The following is a 26,036-nucleotide window of genomic DNA, read 5'->3' as shown; positions in this document are numbered from 1 at the left end:
CAAATACACGAGCAAATACACGAGAAAATAGAATTAAATAATTGCTAGACCTCAAAAGGAAGTGACAATGCACTTAAATACAATATGAAGAATTAAGATAAAAAGAGATAATGGATTTGACCAGAGAAAATTTCAAAAACCTGAGAAACAGCTAAATACACTAAAATAGTCAACTACACTAAGAGAAAACATTGGTGAGAGTGAGGGAGAGTTGTGTATTGAATGTAGGACCTTTGCACTGAGTTATATCCCAGCTTTTTATTTTTCTTTTAATTTATGTATTTAGTGCAGGGTCTCACTATGCAGCTGAGACTCATAGCGATCTTCCTGTTTCAACCTCCCCACGTTAATTGTTTTAGAATCTCATTAAATTGCTAACAATCCAAGCTGGGCTCAAATTTGTACTCCGGAGTGCTGAGATTACAGGTGTGTGCCACTACGCCCAGAAAAATAAATTGTACTTTCTATGAAAAGTAGGGTTGGGGGCCTATCGTTCATGAGACCCTGAGTTCTATTACAAGCATAGCAAAATAAAATAAAAACAATGCTTAAACAAACTCTTTTAGCCTTGAATGTCATAAACTTTTAAGAGCTTTTGTTTGTAACACTATAAATTACTTTAATTGCATCCTTGAAAGATTGACCTACTTTAAAATGCATATGAAAATGGTGTTCCTAATTCCTACCTAATGGTGCATATTAATCCAAGCACTAACATTCAAAGAACAGTGAAATCTAAGCTTCAAAGGAAACACCAAGAAATAAACCTTTGTGGGAACTCAGTGGTTCAGTAGAGTGTCACAGCTGGAACTTGTCAAAAGGGTCTCAATGCTTGAGGAAATAGTTTCACCCGCATTAGTTCCTCCCACAGTTCAGAAAGTTACTGATCCTCTTGTTGTCCTCTTTTCCCGCTCCTAAGGTGAGTTAAATTAGGATTTCATGGGGAAGAAATAATGTAAGTTTGAGTGACCTCACCATTGGAAAGTCTCCTCACAACGAGTTAACTCCAGAGCAGGACGCTGATGGTAACATTGCTGGGAACTTCCCCCAGGGACACATCAATTCCTATGGAAAATACCTTCAGACTCCACAGTCCTAGTGCTGTGAGGCCCTGCTGAAACATGTGAGAAGGAAAGTCCAAAGCCAGGCCTAATGATTCCCAAGCATCCTCTAAGTCCTTGGACTAGAAAGGCCCTGATTGATAGAAGAATTTAAGGAAAACTTTCCCCCACGAAGCCTTCTACCAAGAAATTAATATTTTAATTGAAAGGAAGAGCTTCGCTGAATGTCCCCACAGTGATAAAAATCACAGCAATGTTACCTGTTAAACTTGGTAAGTAAGGTCTATTTGCAAATGATCTATATGACCTGGATATCATGTGACCTCACTATCACAAATTACATTCACCTCAAGGTACTGGTTTTGTGCCAGCCTCCATATCCAAGTCTTTCTTTCCTTCAGAAAGTCCTTGAGCCCCTTCATATCACCTGCTTCTCGGAACTCCCTGAGAATGCCCACACATCTGTGTCACAAGATCCAGTGTTGAGTGCTTCCTCTCTCTGGGGCCGCTGCTGCTGATTTCGTCTGTAATGAAAATCTCAAAGGTCACACAGTGGTGTCATTTTCCTGTGCTCCCAAGACCATCATGCTCAGTGTGATCATAATATGGAGCCACCAGCAGAGGCAGAGACAGCGACCCTGTTCCAATCTCAGAGTTGCTCTTCGCTGGGTCTTAAAGGTCCAACATGGAGCCCAGAACTCAGAACTCCAGAACTCAGGCTCCAGGGGCAGCTGAAGGGGGGTGCTGTACCACCCCTTCTATTTCTCTATCTCCTCATCTCTGCTCCCCTCGCTATTCCATCAGCCACAACAAATGCCAGCTGCTGCAAAGGCCAAAGATGTACTTAGGGCTGAAATGGACACACATCAGAAGCACTGAGCCTTATTGCTTGTTTCACCAAAAAGGCAGGCTGAGTAGAGGTTTGTGTTTCTGTTCCAGAAACATTGTTAAATTCCTGGCACATAATAGTTAGATACTAGGAATACTAAACACAAGACGCAGCTCAAAAGATCATCACAGCCTAGTAGGAAACAGATATGTTGAAAAACAAAAACCCTATGACACAACATTCAGTAATGGAGACACAGTTCAGGCTAAAGGGCAACTGTCAGGAAGAAACCCTGAACACTGTCAGCAAAGCCCTCTCAGAGAAGGTTTGGACATGTGACTGAAAATGACTAGTTTATCTAGGACTCCTGAGCAAGATAAAATACTGTAATGAAAAAGATATGAAACAGCCTGCTATATTCTTGGTATTAAAAGAATTTGGACGTTGGCCTTGCCGAGGATTAATTGTAAGGCAGGTAGGTAGCAGAAGATAATGCTAAACAAATTATCAGTGGGTGAAGCATAAAGAAACTCATGTATTGTGCTCAGGAGCATGTGGATTTCATTGTGTGTGCTGTGGAAGTCACTGAAGTGTTTACTCAGAATGGTTGATCAGATTTGCACTTCAGAGACATTTCCCTGAGACATGGGTGGTGGACTGAATGGTGAAGATGACACAGATGAAAGACCTCCATGGCAGCTTAGGCTAACGAGTGATTGGTTTGCCTCCATTTGAAAAGTACTTGCAGTAAGCGGGGTTCAGCCGAAATTGTGATGGTGGAGAAGAGGAAGAGAAGATAGACCAGCAAGTAAAATACAAAGGTCTTGATGACCAACTGAAGCTGAGGAGGAACAAGGCGGGGATCTCTGTAACTAAGATGTTATTTAAGCTTTAACATCAGCTAATAAAATGCCTTAGTTTGAGCATAAAAATATGGAAACTACTGACTAAATCAGTCTGGATATTTTAAGCAAAGGATCTGTGGATGTCAATGCCCAGAGAGAAGCTAGAGCTGGGAACCTACTTCTCAGAGGACAGACAAGCCCAGGGAGGTATTTGGAAGTCATTAATTTTTAAGCCAAGTGGAATGACACACCCACCGGTCTCTTCCTGTTTTGCCCAAAAGTCTCCCTATCCATACCTGTGGCCTAGAATAATTAGTAAAACTACATCCTTTTCATTCACAACAGCATCCCAGCTTAAACAATAAGCTCAGATATCAAGTCATCCTATATATTTTCTATTGTCCTTTGCTTAATCTGGTTGATGTTTTCGAAATTAGTATTCAAAGTACACTACTCTTTATGCACTGTATTGCCAAAGTTCTTGCCACTTTTTATGTCAGGTAAGTATCCAGAGAATTCACTGTTGAGCTGAGTAAATGATTAATCCTTTGTAATGTAAAGCTTCAATCATTTTGTAGCTGTGAGGTAATTTTTTTAATTTCTAATTTTTTTAAACCAAGGCACACTCAATTTATCGTGTTCTCATACCATTATTTTTCTTCCATAAACAGTTTTAAAAAATGAAACATTCAAATAAATAGCACTATATGTTGTATTATATTTAATAATTTTATAATTTGAAGTAATAAATGTCCCTCTTTGCTACAATCTGAGTCATATTGTATATACGGTTACCTATGGATCTCTATTCATCTAGCTATCTCACAGCGCCCTCTGGCGCTTATTAGAAGAGGTTTTTCCTTACAGCTGTGATATCTTTCCGCTTTTCTTCAAAGTTTCAACATTAAAATAAGTCTTATGATAAATAACAGGTCTTTCCTTTGCATGATGAAATCAGATTAAAAACTGAGGTTTATGCTTTGCAAATATTTTATTTAAATAAGAGCAAACACAAACTTGTTAATATTTTTTGAATGTTCTCTATGTCTATGTCCATATTTAGCAGTGAAGAGAGACATAAAGAATAAGATTTATTTTATTTTCTGTATCACTAGTTTTTAAATGATCATAAATATTGTTTCTCTGGAGATATTTTAACTAGCTCTGAGGAAGACTGGAATTGGGGGAAAGACCACAGTGACTTAGAACATAGTGTCCATTTGGGGAGGTCCCATCTGTGAAGGGACTGATGACCTCTGACCTCTGCCTGGGAAGCCTCCCAACCCCAGTGGTACTGCTTGGAGTGGAAAGGGTAATGGCCCTGCCCAGTGAGAAGCTTCCAGTCATGTGTTCGCCATGATACCATTTCTGCATTCTCTTTCTTGACCATCAGAGACAGCCACTTGATTAAGAACACTGGAACAGTGAAAACATTTCAGGTGACAGGACACAGTCATCTGGGGGAATGCTACAGGAAAGAAAGCCCTGGGGCAGCCAGCTGCCTCCCTGTCCTGGGGAGCCTCTGCCACATGAGCCCTCCAGCATTCCATGGCAGGCCATCCTGCAGCCATGGTCACCATAGCACTTGGTTACTGAGCTGAGCTAGGATAGTGCCTCGCACAGCAAGGGAGCATTCCCCGGGTGCCAGGCTAAAGGATTTCTCCTTTTGCTCAGTAGATGTAGGAATCAGTCTTTCTAGTGCAAAGGGATGTGTGGACTTCCACCATGTTGGTCACACCTGCTATATCCTGGTCTTCAGTTGAGTCTGTGCTCTTAGATCAGTTCTGTCCTTGATGCCACACACACACACACACACACACACACACACACACACACTTTCTTCAGAAGCCACTTTGTAATTGGGATTCAATTTTGACAAATACCATGTGAATCCTGTAATATAGAAGCTCCCAAGTCAAGAGTGGAGAAGAACTCCAGTCACTCTGACAGCAGTTTTTTGTCCAAAGTGCTGTCAACATTGGTGGAAGAAAGCTATGAAAACAGCGTTCAGCCTGGTGAGCATATCCTTCTCGGTCTCTATGGTAATTCAGTGGCGGCAGCAGTGACCATCACCCAGGGACCATCACTGCAAGGGGCATTTCAAGGTCTGCCTACTCTCATGATAATTTTCTCTTTGAAGTTAAGCTCTTCCATCAGCAAAATGTCCAACTGACTAGTACACATGGGCCATTTCCCAATCTGGCATGTAAAAATTCAAAGGGCAAGCCACATATGAAAGATCCTTGGCTAGGAGTGAAGTGTGATTCGTGGCGTAGGAACAGCATTGGAGTTTGTACAGCATTCTCTGGTTCTAAACTGATCTTCACATCAGCATATATGACTTCTGGGGCCATTGTACATGTTACAGACCTTCACATGCTAGAGCCATTTATGCTTATGAGATGAATGTGTTGTGCCCACCCAGCTCCACATGCACATATGCATTCCTTTCTCACAAATCTAATCCAGTGTTCATTTGAATTATCCATAGGAAAGTCAAGCCTCAAGGAAGGGGCAGCTGGTTCGTAAGGAAAGCATGGCTACCGCTGACCACGCAACTCACCTTGCAGAGCAAGCCCACAGTATGAGGGACAAAATCCAAGGTAAATGACTCTCTTGGATCAACTTAATGTCAAGAAAGCATGCACTTTATGACTACCAATAAAAACAAGGGCTACTGCCGATGATCAGTAGGTGCCAGGCCTATGTTGTTAAAGACTTACGTGAGGTTTTGATTTCAAGTTTGTTGAACTGGGATTCCTGAACGCTAATTCCTACCTCCTACCTGCTGAAATTGAAAAAATACACAAAATCACTGCCTTTCAAGTATTTCACAGAAGTTCAAAATCAAAATACTTTTCTGACAGAGAAAATGACATTCTCTGTTGTCTCTAAAATGCAAGAGCTAAGTAAAAGTCACACTTTTTTCTCAGTTATTTGCGGAGAGAGAAAAAAGTAATCTTTAGAATGGCAGAGGGTGCTGGGAGATGGCTCAGTGGAATAAGCACTTCCCTGGCAAGCGCAAGGGCCTGAGTTCAATCCCCAGTTCCAAAAAAAAAAAAAAAAAGGTAGAATGGAAGAAAACTGATCCCAGTGGTCCTAAGCTCCTTCTGTGGAGCTGTTTGCCAAAGACCAGACAAGTTGTTCAGGTCTCCCAACCAGAGGAAAAGGAAAGAAGAGCTGTGTGAGATGTGTTGCCATATAGTATCCTGACAGAATCAACCTCTTGGAAGTTCCATTATTTGTGCTCTAGCTTCTAAGGCAAGCTGTTTCTGGAAGACTATTTCAATATTTCACTGAGAGCTACCTTCAGTTCTCTAATAGAAAGAGACTGCTTTTGTTTTAGAACTGAAAAATTTTCCCTACTTCAGAGACTGCTAAGATTTGCTATTTGCATGGTGCTGTAGTTTTTATTATGCTATATATTAAAGGCTGGGTGACGATACCTAGTGCATCTCAAGGCACAATGACAGGAAAGAGACCCACAGTGGGGGATTCATATTTAGTCCAGCGTATCAGTGGCATATTCTAGCCAAGAGGATATATGAAGATAAGATTAATTGCTGACTACAGTTCCTTTGGTGCCTGTAATACACAATTTTAAAATGACATGAAATTCAAAGCTCCCCACCCCACCCCACTACCTTAAGCTTTTGTGTTTACTGACAGCATATGCCATTCCTGTAGAGTTTTATAGTTACTATTGATTGGCTGGAAGATTAGACAACTTCATTCAACTAAAAAATAAATGTCCTTTTAGGTAGCAAATAAAGCCAGAAACTTAGTAAGCTATTCAGAGAAAATAATTCATTTTTGATGTTTGGTAACCTGAAATGTTACTCTGAAGTGTTTCATTCAAAAGGATTCTGAACCATCTCACCCGGTAAGCATGGGGAAGGGTGAAAACTACCAAATAAATGTAAATGGGAAATGGCAACTTTTATCAGTTTTTAATGTCCTTAAGATAATATACGAATGGTCTTCAAAAACCAACAGCAAAAACGTTATTGTCTGTATTTCTTTCTTGTAATCTGTTTTAGCTGTTCTAGACCTAGCTAAAATTCAACAAGCCAAGATTGTAGACATAATATTTACAAACAAATGCCAAAAAATTTAGCTGAGGAAAAATACCCATCTTAGTTATTTCAAGGTTAATATTTTATTTAATAAAACTTTACTAAATAAAGTTTAATGAGCTTTTCAGAGCCTTTTAGATTTTATTTAATCCCCTTCTAAATTTTGGGTTTGGTTTGTTTTTTTGTTTGTTTGTTTGTTTGATTTTTTTTTTGGTGTATCTTGATTTCTCTATAGCTCTCTCAGCAATATTTATAGCAGTAAAAATTCTCCACCATTTATCTCCCTTCCCTCAGAATTCAGGAATGCTGTACCACACTTACGGTGAGTCATTCCTCATTCCCAACCATCTCTGAAATAGCTGCTGGTGACCTTCAAGCTATTAGGCATATAAAATACAACCCCTATTCTGGGGTGATTTATGTGACACCAATATATTTGTTTACCCATCTTGTCTGGCTAACCACATAGATCATAGTAAACCACAGACACACAATTTCATTTATGCCAAGAAGATAAAATGCTTCCAAGAGCTGCCATGGGACGCAGTGGCTGTTGCATACCTTTCTTCTGATCATATGTGTGGGAATGTAGGAATCAGAGAACTACACCAGCTACAAGTGAGTGTTTAGACAAGCCTCGTAATCTCTCTGAGCTTCCCCAGTCCTTTCAGCCCTAAAATTCTGAATCCTACTCAAACAAGTATGGTTAGAAAACACAGAATCAAAATGATCCTATCTTTTTTTTTTTTAATTTAGGTATTTGGTATAGGGTTTCACTACACAGCTTAGACTCTAGTGATCCTCCTGTTTCAGCCTCCTCAGTGCAGGGATTAGAGGTGTGTGCCACCATGCCTGGTTTTGTGGCTGGCTCAGGGAGCCCAGGGATGGGACTGGCACTGCATGTGGTACCAGGGATCAAACCTGGTCCTTGTGCTTGCTCGGCAGACACTTTGACCTCTGAGCTATCTCCCCAACTCAAAATGATCCAATCATGACACACAGTCACTGCAGAAGGAAAACAACAATTAAAAAAAATCCTTACTAAGTGAGCACACCATTCTATAACAAGTCCTTATTTTATCATCTAGTCTGTATAACAATCTGAAAGGCTCATTTGGGCAACTTATCAAAGCATCCTCATTTTAGCTTAAGACTTTGTTTTGTAAATTCCTTGAGTAAAATGCAGTTAATACCTCCATTGCATCCCACATATGACAGAAGAGGCCTCCAAATATTTTGTATAAATTAATGTTTCTAAAAAACATTAATCTAAAAAAAGAATTAATCTGAGGCCTCAGGTTTTTGTGCCTTAAGTACAAGTACTTGCAAATCACAAGAAACCAGATGAGGAAAAAGGAGAGTAGCATTTCCATTTGAAAGATGCCCCATGGGAAGTAGGGGAAGTGGGGTGCTCAGGTCATCCTCCTGGCTAGAGCTCACACTGAGCTCTGAGACAGCAGTGTTCATGGCACGACACTGATGCTGACCTGGCTCTGTCTCTCCCCTCTTGAGGGTCTGTCTGTGCTTGCCCACCAGCCCTCACTCCCCGTTATCTTCAATGACATCCTCTCCTCCTGCTGTCCGTTTCACTCTGTTCTTTTTTTCAGAGATCCACAACAAGATGCTCTATTATGGGGAGGAGCAAGAACTTGACCCAGAGGAAATCACAGAGAAGCTGGTGTTGGCGCAGAAAATGCTGGAGGAGATTCGACACCGTCCACCTTTCCTCACCCAGCGGGAGCTTGTGGATGCAGAAGCAGATGAGGCCCACGAATGTAGGTGTCCTCTGCTCCTGGCTAACACCTCTGTGCTCACATCCGCTTTCTTTCTGGGTCCAAGAGAAGACACACAGGCATGAGACATGTGATCAAGCAACCAGTTTTTGGTGTTCAGGTCCAGGTAGAATTCCTTACGTGGCCTCCAGAAATTATTCAAGGGAACTCATTGTATTACCAACATTTTTAGATCCAGTCCCAACTTTGAGCTGTTCCGAAACAGCTAATATGCCACAAGGGATCCACAGTTTTTTTAGCTCTGTGGGGAGCAAATTGGGATTTAGCAGTTGGTGAGGACATACAAAACAAGAAGTTAGCTAGGGAGTACCAATTCCCAGAACTACAGTAAGAGACCGTTTACTGAAAAAAGCAGAAATGCTGCACAGTCAGCAACATTGGTTTAAATAACTTTTAGCTAGATAGAAGTTTAATTATTTCCATTAATGACATATGTGCACCAAACCACAACAGTAACATCGAACCTATGACTTGCTCACTGTATCAATTATCAATTATTATCTAACAATCCACCTCAAACACACTCATTTGAAAAAAGAAAACATTTATTCATGGTTTCATAGGTTGACAATTGGGACTGGACTTGACCTATGTATCTCAGCCCAGCTGATGCGGCATGAGCCAAGTTTGCTCTCTGGTCTGGAGCTTGCTGAGAAGGCAGGGCATCTGCTCTAAAGGATGCCAGCTCAGGGCTTTTCACATGACAAAGTAGCCTTCCTGGAGGACCAGAATGTGTTGCATCTGGGGCCAAGCACCAGCTCTATTGTCTGAGAGGCCCAGCAGGACCGTAACTCAGCTGCAATAATAAATTAGAGGGACAAGTTTAAGGAATAGAAGACAGTCTGTAAAGAGGAAAAGGTGAGAGAAAGGAGAAGGTAGATAGCTACCCTGATTCTTCCTTATCTGGGTAGGGGGCTCTGTAAAGATGGCGGACCTGTGGGCCTTTTGCTCTCAGCTCACTTAGAGGGCAGCAAGTGGCTCTTTTCCCTCCTACCCAGAGCTTGCCATAACCAGATTAGCTTCTGGGCACCTCTGCATTAACATCATTTCTTCTTGTAGTCTGTGTGTGGCTATACTTTTGTCTGTTCATTTGTCTTTGGTGTATCTTTTAAGGCCTTGTGTTTGGGATGGGCATCTCATCAACAAGGGGATGCCTTATTTTTGGTTAGCTTAGAATTAGTGGGGGGGGGGCATCTAGGTATCTGTTGTATTTTTCTAATGACTGTAGAGTGAATACACATGTATATAAGTGTATATATCAGTGTACAGATGTGAGTACACACTACCTTCAAGTTAGCCCCCCGCTGGACTTCCCCTATATTTTATGGGGAGGTGGCTTATCATTTGCGCATGTGGCTTGTTCTCTGTGTCCTGCCTGTCAGATCACTTTTTTTGGTCTCTTGCTGCAAGTCTTAAGGCCTTTTGGTACTTTTCTTTGCCTGTTTTATTTGTTTTGTTTTTCTTTTTCTATTCCTTTCTTGACTTGCTCATTGGGGGAATCTCTCTAGTAATTTGGTTTTTTTTACTTTGTTAAGTAAAAATCTGTATAACTTATAATTTTTCTGGTTTTTAAATTTTTATTCATTTTAATGAGAAAAAAAAGATAAAATAGCAATGAAGCCATTTCAAAACGGGTAGTAGGACAGTTACTATAGTAATCTGTTTTTAATTCCTCTAGTTAAGATTGGCTAGAAGACCTAAGGATACTCCTGTTTTATTTTCTTGGCTACTGACTCTGTACTACAAATAAGGTATCTCAAGTCTCTGCTTGGACTGCCATCCTGTCACATTCATTCCTCTGGTTGAGATCAGCCCAGATTCAAGGGGCAGTGTTGATGGGAAGAGTTACAAAGAAGTGGTTCATTTCAGTTTTCAAAACTGACAAAGGAAATCACTGATTTCACGTCACACTTTAGCGCCGCTGCTATCTCACAGCAGTGTTTCAATCTAACAGTAACTCAAAATCACAATCGATATTAGTTCCATCTTTAGCTCTCACTGTTACAGAAGCATTTATTGTACTGTCAATTTGCTTTTTATACATTGACCACCTTTTAAATTCCATTTATTTATGCATTTTAGCCTATATTGCTAAGAAGAGCTCTGCGGCCTTCATTACATTGAGAAGGAACCACTGGCGTAAAAAGGGCACTAGTCATTTTCCTACATCGTCTGCTATCAGCTTCTTCAACAGTTGTTGCGGATGCTGTAGAAGAACAATGTTATTGTCATAAAAGTTTATTATGGTGACAAATCTGTAAAGTCTTAGCAGCAGTGAGAAGCAACGAGGACTCTCAGGTCACACTTTTGAGTCAGGATTTGAACCACAGGCCAGAAAGGAGGAGCCCTAATGTCAGAACCTAATGTAACCTCCACCTCTATTTGGTGTTTGAACAAAGCTGCCCACTTAAAACTTTCCACACAGTGAAAGCATTTATAGCCACTTTCTTTACTCAGCCAAGAACTTGTGTCTTCTCACAGAAGTAAAGGGAAATATAAATATCGAACAAGATAGGCTGATGTTCCCTGAAGAAAATATAGATAAGGCAAGCTGTCAACACATGTGGCCTTGAACAGGGAATAAAGGATACACAAGCAAAGTTTAAGGAGAGCACATCACTGACCTTTAATCTTCATTCCACTCAAAATCATGGTTTGGGTTTGACCTTGGGAGCTAAAAAATGCTGCCTGGAGAGAATGTGGAAGATCAGTAGTTATGAACATTGTAACATTTTATCTTACAATTGACAAGATAATTTTGGTTATTTTAATAGTTAAATTCAAGGCCCTTTACAGGATAAAAATTATTAATGACCTGAGTGATAATAAGAGTAATGATGTAGTTTCCACATAAAACACAATCTAGGGGAAAACTCATCAAACCCTTTTTTTAAACTATTATCCATATTTATAATATAACAAAAAGCATTTTTTATTTCCAATGTAAAATGTGAGGCTATTTTTATAAACAGTGGTTTAATTCCCATCATGGGAAAAGGTTCAGCCTCAACATTTTGCAATCTTTCTGAACGCTGGAAGAAAGAGAGGAGACTTGAGAAGCCCAGGCTGAGATTCTGTCTCTGTTTCCTCCCAGTGCTGAGCCAGGCTGAGAACTGGCAGCGGCTGCACAACGATACTCGCTCTTTGTTTCCCGTCGTCTTGGAACAGCTGGATATCTACAATGCTAAGCTGTCAGACCTCCAGGAATCACTTGAGCAGGCCCTTGACCATGTCAGGGACGCTGAAGACATGAACAGGGCCACTGCAGCCAGGCAGCGGGACCATGAGGTACAGGGGACAGTGCCGGAAACACATGTAGATAGTGTGGCATTCCGCCAAGAACTGGTACAAGTATCTAAATATAATACATAATATATGATATACACCCAAATATAATATATTTAAATGTGCTTGTTATTAAATATGACACTTTTTTTGTTCCTGTAAATTACTGACCCAAGAGCGTGTGCCTAAAATCCAGTTGAAACTATAATAATTGGTTCTGGTTCTGACAAGAATGGAATTATTCTGGTGCTGGTGAGCAGTGAGCATGTGTGTGGATCTGTTACTCTTGCAGCTGGATAAGTCGTGCATCAGTCTTCCCCTGCCTCAGTATTAGGAACTTACTGTTTTTCATTTGTTTGTTTGTTTGTTTGTTTAGAGACAGGTTCTTGCTATGTAACCCAGGCTGGCGTTTCCAGGGTGGCCTCAAACTCATGGTAACCCTTCTGCCTCACCCTTACAAGGCCTGAAGTACTTGGATCCTAAACCGTGCTGGGCAAGCACTCAACCACGTTCCAAATCCTTTTCATTTTTATTTGGGGATAGGATTTACCTAACTTTCCCACACTGGTCTTCAACTTGTAATACTCCTACCTCGGCTGGATTACAAGCATATGCCACATATCTAGTTAGTGACCTATTGTTATCTATAACTTAATATTGACAACACTAGAACACAAAACTCCACAGGACCATGTGTTCTGAGTATGTATAATTTTTGAAAACACACATTGCACATGTTGTATGTAATTTCTGGAAAGACAGGATAAGCAGATCTCACAGCCTGGTCAGCAGCTGCAGAAGTACAGAAACTAATTGAAGACAAGGTCATGCAAATACAAAGAAGTAAAAAAAAAATTCCAAGACATTGAAATAGTTTGCAGGTGCAATTGTCCTGGAGGTTACTTACTTCTGGGGAGCTGCTGATCACATGTCATTGGAACAAGCGTTTAAACTTCCACCCACCGCCATAGGGAAAGGTCATCCTCTAAGAGATTGACACCTGAACATTTGGACTATAAGATCACAATGAAAAAACAAGGTGGACAAATAGACAATAACTCTGAGAAAATCCATCAGTTCAGTTACCTATTTTTATTGCCAATAAATCAACTTAAAATAGGCTTTCTGCTCTAATTTGCAAGCATCACTAACCCTTACTAGATCATTGTAAAGTTTTCTAAAAAGAAGTGAATTACATGGACCATGGTTGTTTTCTAACACAGGTGGGCATAGCCGATACGGTTTAGAATCAGAGTGATCACAATGGCATTCTTTCTAATGCATGAGTCTTACACAGTAGTCACTCAAGATAGTCACTTATACATTATCCTTGAAACTTCCCCCTTTCCCAGCCCACATTCAGCCAACCACAGGATCCTCCCCACTCCACCATCTGAATATTCTGAGCTCTCTTACCCGTTTTCTACTGCTCTGCACCATCTCTAGTTCTAGCTCTCATTGTCTCTCATCTAAGAGCTTCCTGTCCTCTCTCCTCCTCTTCTCTGTCCAAGCCATTCTTCTGGCCCTGCCAGAGTGACCCACATAAATTTTAGTTCTTAGAGTGACTCTTTACTTTTACTAAACCCTTTCATTGTCCACTTGCCATGTAGAGCAGTACTTTTGACACCACAGCTTATGGACCATGTAGTGGGTTATAAAATAAATTCGGAGGCCTGTAACCATCATTTTTAAAAAGGAAAAAAGGAAGAAAGTAAAATATAACAGAAAACATTAAAGCACAATGCATAAACTAAGGTATGATTTCATTTCATTTTTGTTGTACGTGCACTGGTTTGCAGCCTGTAATATACTTTTCAGGGCAAGTCATAGATAATAACATGTGAAAGGCCCTGCCTTCTAGAACAGTCTGTGCCCTTCCAGTCAGCATGTGGGACTCTGATCCTCACGGCCTCCCTCGATCGCCTCTTGTCTCCTTGCTTCACATACTCAGTTCAGGCAATTATCACATGATCTGCAATCCTACCTGCCTGGAATGTAGACTGCTCATTCCTTTCTCCTCCCTTGGCTACCCCACTCATTAAGTCTCTGCTCACAAATTCAGTCTTCTAGGAAGCCTACCTTACCATCCAGTCCAGTGATGTTTGGTACATACCAAGTGTGATTTTTTAAAAAGAAAAGTACACTATGTGTTTAAACTTTTAAAAATCATTGCAGTGTAAAACACATTGCAGTCTTGGAATGGTGGTGCATACCTGTAATCCCAGCACATGGGGGGGCTGATGCAGGAGGATCCCCACAAATTCACAGCCAGCCTGGACTACATAGCAAATTCAAGGCTGGCCTGAATTACATGGTGAGACCCTATCTCAAAAAACAAACAATACATGGTCACTAATCCCCTTTAAATTCCTCCCTCTTGCTTCAAGCACATTTACTGTTTTTGATACTTTCTGAAGCAGTTCTGGAAGTCCTTTTTTCCTGAATGCCTTTAGCTGTGCTGTCATTGCTACTTCAGTCATAATTCAATTCAAAATGTTTGCTTTCCATGATCATTTTGACTTTGGGAAAGAGACAGAAGTCGTGCTGTGCCAGATTTAATCCGGTAGGTGAAGGCACACAGCAATGTTTTTGAGCCTACCTTTTGGCTGGATGGCCCTTCACATAAGCATTCACTTTGTTTTTTATTGGGTCTTGCAGACCCAAACAAGGACTTCCAGAACTCTTTAAAAGTGTCAAGATTGATGGGATAAGTGTGCTCAGAGTGAGGGGGAGAGGCTAGCCAAATAGCTCAGCAGACGAAAGCTCCTGCTTATTGCAGATGCAGGGACCAGGGTTCAATTCCTGGCATGCCATGCGTGTCCCCAGGGTGCAGTGAGAGGAGATAGACTGGGCATGGTGGTGCATGCCTCTAATCCAAGCACTTGGGAGACTGAAAATAGAAGGATCACTATGAGTCCACTCCACATAGTGAGACCCTGTAGACCCTGTCCTAAATACACACACACACAAAAAAAAAGTGAGGGGGAGGACCTTGAGGGAGATGAATAGCAATATGCTTCTTCACTGCAGTAGCTATTTTTTATTTAAACATTCCTCTTATTTTCAACCACCCCTTCTGTTTCTATACTGTGATCATCTTTAAATAGATCTCTCTTCTTCACTATACCATGGTCTCCAGGATCTTAGGGAAACATGTGTTCTTTTTTTTAATTTTTTTATTTTATTCTGTTTATTTGGTACAGAGTCTCACTATGCAGTTCAGACTTGCAGTGATCCTCCTATGCCAGCATTAGGATTACAGGGGTGCACCACCACATCCAGTTACGGGGCCAGCTCTGCACACCTGGGGTTTGGGGCTGGCCCGGCATGTGGTACTGAGAATCAAACTCAGGTTCTGGAGCTTGCCAGGCAGGCAGTTAGGCAGCCAAGCTATCTCCCCAGCCCAGGAACCATGTGTTCTTCACCTTAGAGTCTTAATGCATCTATCATATTATTTGACACAAAGTAACAGCTCAGTGAAGATTTACTGGTATAATGAAAATAATTAAGTGACAACACTGCAGTTTTGTCAGGTTGCGCTCAAGCTTATTAATAATTTCTCTTCAGTTCCAAATCTGTATCTCTAACTTGTTAGATAGTATTGTCCTGTTCCCAAGAATGGATTCAGAGGATTTAAGTAAGAGAAGAATGACCTTGCAAAGATGAAGATTGACAAAGCGTGTCCAATCCTGAGAGCACAGGGGGGGAATCTGCCTGACAGACCAGTCCCTGTCAGATAGGCAAACAGCGGCACACAGGAGACCATGGGTACATGACTCTCGAATCTCAGGCAGTAAGATCTCGTTACCAGGAGTGGGGAGTAAGAGCTCTTATTACGAGTACTGGAATACTGTCCGTGGTTTACATTTCAGATGGTCCTTTGCAAAGCCCCTGACAAGCAAGGGTAATGCACAGTGCACTGAGAACCAAAGCACATATCCTTAGGCACAGAGCCACTTGTTTTCTGATGATTTCTAAATCAGTGTGCGCATCAGGGCACACTGGACTTTATAAATGTGATAAGCGATAAGTGGACAGTGTCGCCCGTACAAAGAGACTTTAGTTCTAAAAATGAATACTGTAGATTCAAAAATAATTTTTAATTAAATTCTTCTCATGCTCGACTTTTTTTTTAAAACCTCCTACATGTGGATCCCAGGAATTTGGCATTTTCGTAATTCAAACAGATGGTAGGCCTCAATTTAGCTTTGCTAAACAAACTCTTCTACTGAGTACAAATGAACAGTGTGAGCGAGATTTCAAGAAGAAAACAACACAGCAGTGAGGCATTTCAAAGCCCTTCTCAGTCTCAGCGTTCCTTTCTCCTGGTGGCGTTGCATCTGGCATTAGGCAGAGCTCTACCCCTTTTGCACCCACCTACTCCCTCGTTGACTTTACCCACCTCACTGCCCCAGTCAGTGGAAGGAATGCTTGGGTCTACATCTTTATCTGTAATTGAGCCCACAGCACAGCTTACATATTGACGTCTGTCTGTAAGAGCAGCCATTGGCTATGACCTACTGGTACCTATTGGCCACTGGAGATTGTGTGGGTTTTCTTCTTGTTCCCTTTGTTCTCATGGTGTACACTGTGTCTAACTCCTTCATCTATGGCAAATTCTGTGTTGCCTTTAAGCTAGCTTCAATGTTCCCTCCCTAGACCACCTCCCTGGCTCCAGAGTTCAGTGGTTCTCACATGATTATCTTCTTATATCCCTTTGGAAAGACAGTGAAAACTAGAGAACACACACACACACACACACACACACACTTTCCATAAAAAGTATGTTCATTCATATGGGGCTTGGCAGATAGCCCATGCCAGCACCAGGTTTAAGCCTGAGCACAGAAGGAAGTCGATCCTGCCTCTGCGCTGGCACAGCTATCAGTGTAACCTTGGAGTGGTGTCAGGTTTCGGCACGCTGCACACATTCCTCTGTGTTCCAGCTTGGGAGGCACTGTGAACTGCTAAGTGCGTTGATGTGTGTTACACTAAGTCTACCCCTCCTGGACCATCAGCACACAAAGGGCAGACCTCCAGCTTTGCATAGATCAGCTCTTCCTAGCACCTGACACAATGCTTTGCATTGGGTGCCTTTGGCGATAAAAAGATGGGTGGACAAGGTCACAGCACTTTCATCTAATCCTGAAATGATTGGGCTACACAGGTCATTCTTGAGTATAAACACTCTTTTCATAATTAGGTTTGACTTCCTCCTAACTAAAGATAGCTATTAATATGCTTTAGCTTACTTTTCCTACTTAAATAGCATGGAATTAATTTATTTAAACAAAATTTAAAACTCAACCGTGCATTTATGGGGTAGCCTTTCCTAAAATGAAGTGGTCTGAATAGGTCTGACTTATAGGGATCTGATTTTGCAATTCAAGAAACAATCTAAGAGGTTTGATTTCACTTATTGTTATTAATCCTCTAGCATGGGTCAGAAAAGAAAAAAACCAAAATTTTAGTCTTCGTACAAAACCAAAAATAACCATAAACACTTTAGGGGTGCCAGCAATAGGCACACAAATAACAATTATAAATAAATATTTATTTATCATATTACTCCTAAACTGAGAGGGTAATAGCATGATAAAAATCTTTTTAAGATGAATATACGGGGCAGGGGAGATGGCTCAGTATAATAAGCACTTCCCTGGCAATTGCAAGGGTCTGAGTTCAATCCCCGGTTCGGCAAAAAAAAAAAAAGATGAATATAAATTGCTGGATTTTTAAAGTAGGTAAAATATTCTCTAAAAGACATTATTTAACTAGGGCCTGCCAAATAGCTCAGTGGATTAAAGTGCCTGCAAGCAGGCGCAGAGGCTGAGGATTCAATCCCAGGACCTGCTGTGCCAGCCCTGCCTGGGGCACGCTAAAACAGCAATTGAGACTGGGCGTGGTGGTGCACACTTGTAATCCCAGCTCTTGGGAGGCTGTAAACAGGAGGGTCACTAGGAGCCCTATCTAATAGTGAGACCCTGAACACTCTATAGACCCTTCCCTAAAATACAAAAAAAAAAAAAAAAAAAAGGAGAGAGAGAGACATTATTTATATATTTTCAGAAACCAAAGCTGTGTCTTTCCTCTCAATTTCTGTCTCTTTAGCATCAGGGAGATTTTTTTTTTTTCCTTTTATGATGTGACATGGATGTTGAAGAGTGTTAATTATGTTATTTTCACAACTATTACTTTTTGAAACTTTTTTTTTGATCCAGTTGACCACTTTTCTATGAAAATATCTTTTGTGTTTCAAAGCTAATTTTTCACCTCTTCACCTAATGTTGTATATGGTAAATGGAAGAAGCCCTTTAACCTGAAGTGAATTATTCCCCCATTACTACAAACACAATTTTCATGCAACGCCTTTGGCACACAGCTTTTATGTTTGACTTCGACTTCAGGATGTTAGCGGTGTTCTCCTACGTGGCTTCAGATATAAGTTATGGCAAGTGCCACTGCCCAGACCTTTTAAAAGGAAAACAGCCCTGGTGAGAGCTAAATCATAAAAAAGCTTTTCATCCTCTTTCCTGTACATCTGCAGACTTTGCACCCTTGCTTTGGTGTAGAGATGTACAATAACCTTGTCTTGTGGAGATCAGAACAACCAGCCTCAGAAAATCATGCTGTAATGAGGGATCATGGCTCTTTGGGGAACATTGATTTTTTTTTTCAATGGTCTTGTGGTCAAGAGGATGTTTGAATGCAATTCTTTTCTGTCTCTTTCAACTCTTATTTCTCACTCAATGTATTTGGAGAAGATGGGGTTCTGCTATTCCTTCCTACTAAGTCAGGAAACACTAAAAAAAAAAAAAAAAGACATTAAGATGAGCTTAGAAAGTTTAAATATATTTCTTCGATGTCCAGGCTTCTATAATTATTTTTATGCTGTCTTGGGCTATACCAAAGCCAATATCTCAATTCTATTACTAAAGTAACATCAACTCACCTGGTGCTCAAACTATAAAAGCATCTTTTGTATTTGCATCCTAAGATTCATTTCATTTGATTTCAGACTCTAAATTAATATTTTCTCAGAATCATAACATCAGAATATTCATCAAAAAAAGTGTTAGCAATTTCTATGCTCAGAAAGTCTAATGAAAGAAAAAAGCAAGATCACAAGTTTATTCTTTGAGAGTTAGAGCCATTTTTAATTTTTAAAACATTGGGATGCTCTTCTGTAGACTTGTTCCTATCCAAATGCACTATTTATGCCAGGTCTAAACATAGCATGTGTTGAATGCTTTTAAATGAACTAATCTTCCAATTAATGCAAATATACAGCCTACACTCAATCGTGTGTCTGGAATCCCACTTTACGTTGTGGAGAAGAGTCAGATGCCCTCTGTAAAGTGCTAACTCTTCAAGATAATGATGCTGTAAGTGGACATCATAACTAATAGCTTCAAATATTCCAACATGCGACTTTGTAATCTCCATATTGTAAGTGAGAAAAGTGAGTACCAGGTAGGTGATGTTTGACAGAGAAACACAGCAGGTAAGTGATCAGGCTGGCACGTGAATCAGAGGTGCCTAAGTCCGAAGACAATAGGGTGACATTCACTGCTCGCCCTGAGACTTTGTAGAACACATTTTCTCTTCCTCTGACCTTTTCTCTTCACTCCTACAGAAACAACAGGAAAGATTAAGGGAGCAGGTGGAAGTTGTGAACGCTTCTCTGAGCATCTCTGCACATGCCTTGACAATGCCTCGGCTGATTCTTGTGGAATTTGATGATATAATAATGGTAAGAAGATATCTAACTGATTCAAAGTTGTACTTATGACAAGTTAGAACAGTGGCTTAGCATCACAAAAGAATAATCAAACTCAATTCAAATCTATCATTTTAGGGATCATCAAAATTTGCTTGGTGTAGGGGTGCCTAGCTGTAATCCCAGCACTTTGGGAAGGTGAGGCAGGGGAATCACGAGTTCAAGCCCAGTCTGGGCAACTTAGTGAGATCCTATCACAAAATTAAAAATTAAAGAAAGGCTGGGGAAATAGTTCAGTGTAAAGATGAGGTCCAGTCTCAAGTACCAAATAATAATAATATAAATATAACAACAAAAATGACATAAATATATTATAGGACCGGCCAAATATCTCAGCAGATTAAAACATTTGCAAGTAGGTGCAGGGGCCGGGGATTTGATCCCTGGTCCTGCTGTGCCAGCCCTGTCCCCAGGGCACGCTGAGACAGCAATTGAGACTGGACATGGTGGCACGCGCCTATAACCCCAGCACTTGGGAGGGTGTAAACAGGAGAATCACTATAACTCCGATCTAATAGTGAGACCCTGAACATCCTGTAGACCCTTCCCTGAAATATATATATAGTTATAGTTATAGTAAATATAATGTAAATATAATATAATAAACATTATGATTATTATTGGTGACAGAATTCCAGTTTCTTGTACTATATAGTAGCTTCTAGCCATACTTGACTACTGAAATTACACTATAAGTTGCTACAATTAAGCAACATTAGAAACTTGACTTAGTTGAATCAGCCACATTTCAAGTCCTCAGTAGCCATAAGTACCTGGCAGCTACAAAATTTTCCACAGCAAAGATGTCATCATAGAGCTATCCTTTCACACTACTCAAAAATTGTGTGTTTAATAAAGCTGGGATTTAAAATAAGGAAGTCATGGCTTCAAAGGCAGAAATTTTCCAATAATGTGCAGTGAACCAAACTATCATGAAATCACTCTAACATTTATCTTTGTAAAATAGATAAATGAGGAGATGAAAATCATCTCATCACCATCTTGGTCTTTGAATGTTTCATCCCAGTCTTCTCCGTCCCAACTCCAGGCACTTGGTGACATAAAACCCCACAGCAATGAGCCAACCAGCACTCCAACCTCCAGCCTATTACACTTCTTTCCACAAGTTTTCCTCCAGTCCCCCTATAGTCCCTCATTACTATATGTCACAGGGTGACACCCAGATCATGCTGTCCATAATTGTCACCCTCCCCAGTCTGTCTCAAGCCCTTCCCTATCTGAGCACCATCTCTTATCTCACCCTGGAAGACCAATGTCAGCAATTCTCTATCTATACCAAGGCTTTCCCATCTCATACTGGGTCCATTTGCTGCCAGCCTAGCCCTTCCAGACTTATTCTCTATGAAGTAGCAGAAACTTTGCTTTAAACAATGGTCAGATTGCACTACTTCTCCTACTAAAACCTCTAGGGACACATAAAGGGGAATTGTGCCCATTGTACCATGGCTGGTAAGGACCTAAGTGACAGGCTCCTGGCCAGCTCTCTGGCCTCATGCCCACACTTACTATATGCCAGCCACCTAAGCTCCTCTTACTTTTCTGACAGGTCATTCTTATTCCTACCTCAGGGCTTTTGTACCTGCTGTCCCCAGATCTTCAGATGATAGCTATCCTATGACCACTTGACCCAAGTGGACCCTTACTCTCAATCACTCTCCTTCCTATTCTCCCTGCTGTGTTTGATTGGAAATGTCTTTTACTTCCTGAAATTAGCTTGTCACCTTATTTGATCACTTCATGATTATCTATATCTTCTTGCTAGGTTTCTTGATAGCAGAGATTGTGTTCTTATATACACTATCTCTTAAAGGAGAGTCTGACATGCATTAGATACTTATTAAATGAATAAATAAGTAAATGTGAAGTGTCTGTGGTATTGTTTTTGCTTATGTGGTGCAACATTTTGTGAAGGTATTGCTCCCCAGATGATGAACCAAATAGCTAAGCGGCTTACTGTCATCTCTAAATCCTATATTGTAAGAATTGCATTATGTCCTAGAAATACAAAAAATAAATTAAACTCATTTCCTGTTTCCTAGAGTCACTTAATCTAGGGAGTAAAGTAATTGTGTAAAATGATTCTTGTGATGTGCTGCATAGATAATGGGAAAGTATGGAAACCCTTACAAGAGGCTTGAGACTTCCTGAGAGAATTAGAAATGGTTGCATGAAAGAAGCACTATTTGATGTGAACTTAGAAGGCTGAGTAGAATGTTTCTGTTGAACCCAACAGGAAAAAAAAGGTATTCTAGGCAGAATAATTTTATGTACAAAGGTGCAGTTGCCAAAAATAAATTATGCTTCATTAAAACAACAATCAGACAAGACTGGCCCACAGGACATAGCGGAGTGGAAGTGGTAAGAAATGATGAAATCAGTGAGAAAAAAGGGATCAGCTGATGAAGCCATGCTTGGGAACTGGGTTTATTCCTTCAAATCAATTAGCTGATTCTGAGGAGAGAAGTAACATGCTCAAATTTGCTTATTAGAAAGATCACTCTTCTCTGAAAGAAGGGAAGGAGTGGATTAAAACCTGGAAGCCTGGGCTCAGGCAGAAAGCTCTGACCACTCAGAGGAAAGGAAAGGGCTAGAAGCCCAACTCCAAGGGCACCAACTTTTAAGATCTCCTTTCTGGTCAGAAGAAAAAAAGACTAAGGGATAGCAGAGTCACAGAAGCCACAAAAGGAGAGAGTTCTGAGTCAAAGACGATGACCAAAACCCCACCAAACAAAGATAGATCCCAGAAAGGAAGGAAGGAGGGAAGGAAAGAAGGAAGGAAGGAAGGAAGGAAGGAAGGAAGGAAGGAAGGAAGGAAGAAAGAAAGAAAGAAAGAAAGAAAGAAAGAAAGAAAGAAAGAAAGAAAGAAAGAAAGAAAGAAAGAAAATCAAAGTGTCACATGGACTGGTTTTTCTATCAGGCAGTGAGGCCCTCACTGAGAGCCATTTCTGTAGTGTGTGCTGAATCAAAGCAACAGAAGGATCTTCAGGGAAATTTAGGGTCAAGGAGTAGATTTTACATGCTTGTTTCTTTGTTTTTCTGTGGCAGAGACTTGAGCGTGTTTGTATCTAAGAAGAGCCAGCTAGGGAGCAAGAGAAACAGAAAACTGGTCATTGAGAAAATAGAGGACAATGCCTTATAGAGAAAAGAAAGAAAATAGTAGGAAAGAATACATGGATGTAGCTATAAATTAATTCATAAGGTCTGGGAATTGCTGAGGGGTTGTGGCAAAATGTTGGAAACACTTCTGTTTGTTGGTGTTTAGGTCTCTGAGAGAGCTACCAATGAGCAGCACCCTTTCAGCACCCAACTTCTAAGTAAGTTTGGGAAACAAATAATATAGTAAATACACAAATGGGAGATGCTGCCTTGTTTTGGATGCAGCTAAGTCACAGGCATGGCTTTAGTTCTCGGCTAAGAGGGATGACTGATAGCCCCATAAGTAGGCAGCTCCGTCCCTCCAGGCAAGGCAACAATGTGACACATTCATGTGAAAAAACACAAGAAATAGACTTTCTGCTGAAGTTTGCTTTCAAGAAGTAGAGGGAGCAGTTTAGCAGAGCCTGTACAGTGAGTTATTCCCCTACAGTTTGCCAAGTAAGTCATTTTCCCTCATAAAAGCAAAGTGAGGAAAAGGATGGAAAGAAATATCACAAGTGTAAAAGAAATGTCTCCCTACACCAGTTAGTTTATGCCTTAAATGAAGAAGAAAATAAAGTGATCTGTTTAGAAGCAGATGGGGGATGAGAGAAGAAATGATTATCTCTGTGGGAATGGTGACAATATTTATAATCATTATTTAAGTGAACAGAAAGCAGATGTCTTTTCAGCAGTGAGAGCCCAGCGAAGGCTGGAAGTCAAGGCTTTGTAGGACCACCCAGCCACACAGCGCTGTGGTCTTCAGCCAACATCATTGGGCCTAGGATTAGGCAAAGAACTGAGAGTGACTGTGCCACAGGTGGGCTTCAGAAAGGAGTCAACCAAACAAAACCTAACTGAGAATCAGCATGAGGTAGAGTGATGCCCATTGGATTTAGTAGCCTGATATCAAGTGTACTTTGCCTTTGGTGGGTCATGAGGTTGCCCCACACTGGAATAGTCAAAAGGATGAATAAAAAGTGAAAACACTGAAACAACATATGTAGACAACTTTTTCTGGAGACATTTTGCTGTGGAAGATATAGAAAAGTGGTACAGAAACTAAGGGTTGTGCAGATAATGGAGGATTTTTGTTTGGGCTAGTTTTATTTTTGAATAGGGAAGTCAGAGAGTGTCAGAATAATATAGGGAACAGCTAGTAGCAAAGAAGGTGTTGAAATTGCAGGTGAAATAGATAAATATCAACTTACAGTATTTGAGAACTGAAATTTACTGTGTATAAGAAAGACTAAAGATCAGTTTTTGATGTTCTCTGGGGAAATGTTTTTAAGTTCTTCTAAGTTCAATTTGCTTAGCATTTAAAATTTTTTCTTTAGAATGCATCAGGTATTTATGCTGAAATAGATGGAGCCAGAAATGAGCTACAAGGAAAACTGTCCAACTTGAGTAACCTCAATCACGACTTAGTTCAAGAAGCTATTGACCATGCACAGAATCTTCAACAAGAAGCTGATGAGCTGAGCAGGTAGTACACAAGGGCTAGGAATGCAAATATCTACGTGACCTGAGTAGGATATTTCTATTCAACTGTACTCGTCAGAGTGACTAGGACACAGTGCCTTTAGATTGGTTAGGTTTAAGTTTATTTTTTATTGATTTGTTTGTTAGTTGCTCCCTGTGAGGGTAAATCATCATATATTGCTATTGTATTGGGGAGACTACTTTTTTTAAATGTTAGATTAGTGGCCTGCATTCTGGGTGAGGATGCTGGTAAGATTTGCTTCACAATTATTAATAAGATGGGCTGAGCATGTTGGCTAAGGGCAGTAAGTCAGATCCTTTTATAAAGTCCAGTTCTACACTCACTACCTATTTATTTCATAGACAGCATTTGTTTTCCACACGCAAGTGTCTTCAGTAGAGCCAGTTAGATAGGGGTAGGCAACACAACTGACTTCTGATAAATATTTGATTCTTTCTGTACTTCCCAGCAGGAACTGTTTGATTTCAACACCTGTTAAGAGAAAATCAATTGACAATTTTCCTCACAGCATCTAGAAAGAGTCACACATCCCTTGGGCACTCAATTAATATTAATTGAAACATACTGAAAGATTGGAATTGGATTTGTGACCCTGAGGTAATAGGTAAATAATGAAATCATTATAGAGAAAGACTGCAAATCTGGCAGCTAGAAACAAGGTTAGCAAAGAGCATGAATAAAATAAGGACCCGTGCTTTTGTTTAAAGCACACATCAACTTTTATTCCTATTTGTCAAAATTATCTAGCGCCCTTCCAAATCTCTAAGAGGTCAAGAAAGAGAAAGAATGTCCAATCTTGGTGTGGGGCACAATGTTATAGTCAGCCCAGTGTCATGCCCCTAGAAAAGGTGCATTTGAAGAAGGTAATAAAATAAGCTCATATAAAACATTGCTTTGGGTAATAGACTGTATGAGTAGAGAAATGCTTTTGAGACTCATTCCATAACTGTATTTTTATTCTTTTGTCATTTTAGTAATCACATCCCACTGAGTGGCATATCAGAATATGCATTTTCTAAATGCCCCTTTGCAATAGTGTCCCAGTAAGATCCCAAGGAGGTGGCCACATGCTTCACATGACATATGATTGGAAATACCCATCTCCATGAAGTTACTTTCATGTTTAGAATATTTTCTATTGAACATAGTCATGAAAATATTGAAATTATGGACACCTCCCTTCAAAATGTGAATCTCCCTTAATATCTGTCTGGTGTACACAAACAGTTGCATGTTATGCTCAAAGAAAGATATAAATCATCAAGAAGTGTTTATTTCAAAAGCATATTTTGGGCTGGGGAGATAGCTCAGCTGACTAAGCACCCAGTTAGGCAAGAGCAGGGGCTGGGGTTCGATCGCTGGCAACACATGCTGCATTGCCTCACCTCCCACCCCCAGGCCCAGTGAGCCGGCCACTGAAATGGGGCATGGTGGAGCACTCTTGGACTCCCAGCGCTGGGCAGGCTGAGACTCCCTGCAAGTTTGAGCTGCATAGTGAGATCCTATACCAAATATATTTTTTAAAAGCATTTTTTAAACGTTGATAAAGCCCTAATTTTGTTCCTAGTGACAAAAACAAAGTAGTAGCATCTTTTTTTTTTTTCAATCTCTTTGGAATTTCAACCACTCCACCTTCCTTGGGCTTTACCCTCTGAGCTCGCTCTCTCTCTCTCTCTCTCTCTCTCTCTCTCTCTCTCTCTCTCTCTC

At 40.5% G+C, this 26,036-nt stretch overlaps 1 protein-coding gene across 2 annotated transcripts in view; it reads left to right on the top strand.

Moving 5' to 3' along the window:
• Positions 1-26,036, top strand: part of Lama4 (laminin subunit alpha 4) — a 172,418-nt gene that overhangs the window by 95,484 nt on the left and 50,898 nt on the right. For both annotated transcript variants that reach the window (XM_023706138.1, XM_023706137.1), the window contains 5 exons: positions 5,227-5,338; positions 8,419-8,586; positions 11,699-11,892; positions 19,526-19,642; positions 24,163-24,311. In XM_023706138.1, coding sequence (XP_023561906.1) covers positions 5,227-5,338; positions 8,419-8,586; positions 11,699-11,892; positions 19,526-19,642; positions 24,163-24,311 — 740 coding nt within the window. The remainder of the gene's footprint in view (positions 1-5,226; positions 5,339-8,418; positions 8,587-11,698; positions 11,893-19,525; positions 19,643-24,162; positions 24,312-26,036) is intronic.

The sequence above is a fragment of the Octodon degus genome, unplaced genomic scaffold, assembly GCF_000260255.1.
Source record: "Octodon degus isolate 3935 unplaced genomic scaffold, OctDeg1.0 scaffold00241, whole genome shotgun sequence".
Classification (NCBI taxonomy): domain Eukaryota; kingdom Metazoa; phylum Chordata; class Mammalia; order Rodentia; family Octodontidae; genus Octodon; species Octodon degus.
This window is presented reverse-complemented; position numbering and strand designations above follow the sequence as displayed.